At 42.0% G+C, this 5,401-nt stretch overlaps 1 protein-coding gene across 1 annotated transcript; it reads left to right on the top strand.

Moving 5' to 3' along the window:
* Positions 1-4,739: 4,739 nt before the first annotated feature.
* LOC147900339 (uncharacterized) lies at positions 4,740-5,090 on the top strand. The gene has a single exon (XM_087376625.1). The coding sequence runs from the start codon at positions 4,740-4,742 to the stop codon at positions 5,088-5,090; it is 351 nt and encodes a 116-aa protein (XP_087232751.1).
* The last annotated feature ends 311 nt before the right edge of the window (positions 5,091-5,401 follow it).

Here is a 5,401-nt window from a genome sequence, read left to right as displayed (position 1 = left end):
TCGTTATACAAGGGCAAATAAAAATTTCCATTATTTTGTGTCTCTTTTAGTTCCCATACCTACACATACATGGCAAAGCATGGATGCATTGTTTAGGTAAATTTCAATTAATAACTAGGAACATAGCAAAGAAATCGAAATTGCCTATCATTTAATGTTTTGGTGAACCGTTATGCCATGCTTCAACAACTCGATTGGCCAACTTTAGTATTCTATTGAACATGTCTATTAAATTCCATTGAACCTACAATCTCCATTTGCTCACCCAGCTATGTGCTAGATAGCTGCAGTAAACAAAATTTACAAATCACCTGCCTCTTTTTTATCCCCCTATTTCTACGCCCGCACACAAGCTATAGAATGTGTAACAAATACTTAGAAAACATTAACCAATAACTAAGAATAAGCATTCCACTAAAGATAAATAAAATAGGTATCTGGTTTGCATGTAGATCAAAACAAAATCTTTTTGTTGCGAGTCTTGTTGTTGCCAAAAGCCCACAAGAGCTCCTAGCCCCAAAAAAGCTTACAATTGTGGCAGCGCATGGCACATCACCGCCAAAATCCTAGTATTAGGACATATCTATGCCCATAAAAAAACCTAAGTTTTTCTTTGGGCACATACGACACAAGTTCGTTTGAAGCCCTTACAAAATTTGGTGCTCCCCATCTAGCGTCATTAGGGGAGAATTGGGGTCTCAAAAGGGCCTCACAAGGAATGGATTAGGGAATGCGTAGTGGGCTAATGCAAGGGGCTTGGAGGGTCCCAAGAAGGCCTAACCAGCAACCTAGGTGGGTTAAGCCCATAATTGAGCCCACCTCTCCCCCCCTGAATGAGGACAGTGGGCACTTTTTGAAATTTGAATTTTTGAACTTCGAATCTGCCTCCCTCCCTCCCTCTCCCTCCCCTCCCCCTCCATCCTCTCTCTCCACCCTCCCTCCTCCTCCTCCTCCCCCTCTCCCTCTCCCTCTCCCTCTCCCTCTCCCTCTCCCTCTCCCTCTCCCTCTCTTGCTCCCTCTCCCTCCCTCCTCCTCTCCTGTCATCCTTCTTGCTCCTCCTCCGCCCTCCTTCCTCTCCCCTCCTTCTACTCCTTCTGGCTCCTCCTCCTCCCTCCTTCCTCTCCCATCCTTCTCCAGTCGCCCTACTCCCTCTCCCCTCCTCCAACCTCCCTACTCCCCCTCCTTCCTTCCTCTCCCCTCGTCCCTCCTACAACAGCTTCGTCCCTCCCTTTTGCACCATACACCCTACTCTCTTCCTCCTCTTACTCTTTCCTTGACCTGCTTCTCCTCATCCCTATTCCTTGCTACTCACTCTATCTCACTACTCCCTCTTTGCTAGCTTTTCCTATGCCTATTCTCCCCTATATGTCAACCTATAACATTGATACCTCTCTTTGAGTACTCATTGCACCATTCGAGGACATAGTTGGAGGCTGAAAATGCAAGCACATGCCATTTGGGAGAACTCCTCAAAATGTGCTCCACATTATTTGATTGCAAGGGAAGAAGAAACTTGAACTTTGGGTGGATGGAACCTTGTATCCTTCAGGCCTTGCCACCCAAAAGAGTCCTCCTTTTCATATGGTGCATGATGTTGTTCTGTTTGTTGGCAACAGACATGCTCGATTTCTCGGTTATTGCAATCGATTGAACCATGCTCAAACATTGGCTATGCAAGCAAGCGAGGTGCCGAGGTGCAGAGAGTAGTAAGCAAAAGAACTAGCACACATTTGGGAAATATTACTGCTAAGGCAATGTATAGTAGTATGCAGGATCTCCAATTGCAAAACAAGGAACTCGGTGACAAATCCCATGCACTGGACTTGGAGTGATAGGAATTGGAAGAATCAATCCATAAGCTCACCGAAAGAAAACAAGATTTGGAAAGGTCTATCTATGGCCAAGTTCAACATGATGTGGAGAAGGAATGAGAGAAGTCAATAGAATGAGTAAGAAAGTTAAAGGGAATAGCTTTGGGATTGGAGGAGAGGAAAAGACAATTGCAATCTATGGATGCATTGTCAGCCAATAGTGGTGCCCAAAAGAGGAGAGTACGGGCTACAATGTTAGTTCCCCAATGTTTCAATGAAATTTCTTATTCCAAAATATTTGTGGTGTTTCACTCTTTCCACTAAGACTCATTTGTACTCTACTTTAGGAATTTTATGGAGAATGTGATGGAATGGATGATCTTGACCCTTCATATGTTTTGAGAAGTTTACTAAGGCCAAGTGATGTCATTGAAGTATTGAAGGACCCTAGAAAAAAAGGGCTATGTGAATAAGTTCCTAGAGAGGTGATGAAGGAATTCAAGGGCCTTGTGCAAGCAAAGGAGGTGCTTGGAGCTTTTGATGCTACTAGTGTAAGTCGTGAACCTTACAACTCTATTTTTAAAATTTCAGAAAAGTATAAAATATCTATAGTGCCATTGCCAACACCCTGGTTTGTAAGTCTTGCACATCAAGAAACAAACAATGTGCTAGAGAAAAGCTTGGAGGATACCATTGTGTAAGTGGCAAAATGACTTGGAAGAGTAAAAAGAAATCTAGCATCAAACGTTCAAGATGAACACTTTCAATGATGTTTACGTGGATGTAGAGAATTTGCAAAGAGCCATGGTCAAATTCTATGGGATGAGAGAAGAAGGTAAGAGAAATTACCTCTTCGCATTCAACTTTACTTCTTCTCATTTCTATATCCTTACTATATTTCTCTTTCATTGTACAAATGGATGAAGCTTAGTTGGTGAAAGTGCAGAACTTAGAGAGGGTGAGGATTTGTATTATGAACAACACCTTGTGTTTTGCTCAAGGGGATGAGGAAGCTGAGCAGGGTTTCTCAGGCCAATCTGAGAAGGACATATGGTGTCTTGTAGCATTTGAGGCCCCAAAGGAGTGCCACGAGACATTGAAGTGGGTTTTGGAGAGAACCAACATCCCATCGAGTATTCAAAGACAAGAGGTAGGGAAAACATTGACAGTGGGTGGGCATGGAATGTTTCAAGTTGAGTGGAATCTAGCTAGTGATTTGAAGACCCTCAAGTGCTTGTATGGTCGTGATAGAGGTGCAGATGCGAAATGGACATGCTAAGCCTATAGTGGAAAATGGCATCCTTTCTTTCAACCAAAGTTCAGCCCCTGATCATCACAAAAAGGATCCTAAGTGGGACCCCATTTTTTTGATTCCATTGGAGCGGGTACATGTGTGTACTTTGCATGCTAAATTGCACATACTTGACAAGTTACTCTATCTCCATCTAGCTTATCCTTTGAATTTGAGGCTGTAGCAAGTCTTTGCACAATGCATTGCAAAAGCTTAAGAACTACTCTCACTAATGGGCCTTCACGGAGACAATATGAAGCTTAAGTAGGACAAGAAATAGTCAAGAAAGACACAAAATCTTCCTATACTAAAGTGTCCATGGGTGGAGGAAAGGCAAGGAGGTTCTTGTCCAACCACAATGCTGATACAGATTGAGAGTTTGTATGCCCTATTAAAAATAAAGGATTGAGACATTTGAAGAAGTGTGTGGGATAGAATACATGCATCATGACACAAAGAGAGAGAGCTCAAGTGAGGCAAAATCCATGGATTAGAATGAAGGAAGATCCTCCATTATATAGAGTGAGAGGAAGGTGTAGGCACCTCCCCTACATTAGTGGCAATCAGCCCTTACATCAGTGGGACGGGCTAAATCAAAGGAACCTCCCATGTGGGGGCCTTTGTGCTTACATCATCTCCCCTAGATACACACATGCACCTAAAAGCAAGCCCCTGATCACACTTATCCCAACAACATTCGCCAAGACTTGAAACTTCTATGGGAAAAAAGATAAAGTTTCACCAGGATTTACAAAATTTTCTTCAAATTTCAGAAGAAAATATATAAATTTGTAATATGTTCTATTGATATTATGAAACTAAAAAAACTAGCTTGATTAATTTTTGCCACGAGTTTATATTAATATATAAGTACGGCTTAGATAAATACATCCCTGAATAGGAGGAAGTATTTGGTGGGCTCGCAGATATTATGAACCTTGGCCCCAATCCTCCAACTAAGCAGACCGCACGGAAGAGCGTCATCAATCCTCTGTGCATTGAGATTGTCACATATGAGGACCCTTTGGTACAATCTAAGAAATAGCATCAGGGCTGCGACCCATAGCCTCAACCAAAGGTGTTCAAGGTGGTTATAAATGTGTTCAAGGTGGTTATGCCCTAATGAGCACTTGTGAACTATGCGTCATACAGATACTCAAACACAGAGTCAAAAATAGATGTGAAACAAGTCAGAATGGATAATCATTCAACTTCGCATTGGAAACAACAAATACATATCAAAAATTACTTACTTGTATTCATCATCATCATCATATCATAGCAAAAGATCAGCATAGAACATAACAAAGTATGATTGCAATATGACCAATGTCAGATTCTCATCAAATTGCAGAGACTCTTAACACAAGTACCAAGAAGTTACATGCAAGTAGCTTCTTAAATATTTTTGCACACTAGATATGACAACTAAAAGATAAGACTACTACTTAGGACTAGACTTAGTTTTTATTGGGGCCTAGCTAACCCCTATAACAAAAGGGAAAGAAGACAAGGACAAAGAACACCCCAAGATGCAAGAGGCCACCTCTAAAGACCCACCAAACACAGGAAGAGGAGTCTGAAGAGGAGGTTGCAAGGAAGGGGAGGTGGAAGAAGTTCAAAGTGGACCAGCAGACATGGAGCCATGTCTAGAGACCCCGGTGCAAGGTCCCCCAATGATTAAGAGGTGCAAGAATTCAAGAGTGAAGGCACTTCAAGAGATCCGCAAGTTCCTAACCACTGTGGGAAATCTCATTCCCCCTGCGCCCTACCAGCATGTTGTACGTAAAATAGCACAGGAATACAAGGATCATGTGCATTTCATTTCAGGCATTATGGGAGCAATTCAGGAGGTGATGGCACAGATGGCAATAGGTCTTTTTGAAGATGTGAACCGATGTGTGATTCATGCCACAAGAGTAACAGTGATGGACAAGGACCTTGCACTCGCTAAGCGCATCCGCTCTGATCCCTCCCTTAGGCCATAGATGTTTTTGCTTAGGTTTATTTGGTGTAATCTCAATCATTAGATTTTTAAAGAACCATATAGCTCCATGTCAAAGTAAGATAGTTTGCCATATATGTGTATGCAAAGTTTACCTTGAGGCATCCAATGATTTATATCAGCATCTATCTCAGTAGTAGAGTTCATAGTTAAAAGAGGCAAAAGCCCTAGACAGCTATGCCCTCTTTCTTTCCTAGGATAAATAGTTAGCCTAAAAGTTTTAATGCTATGTCCATATAAATGGAACTACGTGGTTGATATAAAGAAGCAAGTGGGCCTTGTAAGGACCTGTAT

Source organism: Dipteris shenzhenensis, chromosome 7, assembly GCF_047967505.1.
Source record: "Dipteris shenzhenensis isolate YYH24624 ecotype China chromosome 7, Dip_SZ_1.0, whole genome shotgun sequence".
Lineage (NCBI taxonomy): Eukaryota > Viridiplantae > Streptophyta > Polypodiopsida > Gleicheniales > Dipteridaceae > Dipteris > Dipteris shenzhenensis.
Note: the sequence above shows the minus strand (reverse complement) of the source record. Positions and strands in the feature narration are given on the sequence as shown.

Coding starts and splice junctions, on each gene's coding strand:
- LOC147900339 (XM_087376625.1), top strand. CDS start 4,740: ATGGAGCCATGTCTAGAGACCCCGGTGCAAGGTCCCCCAATGATTAAG.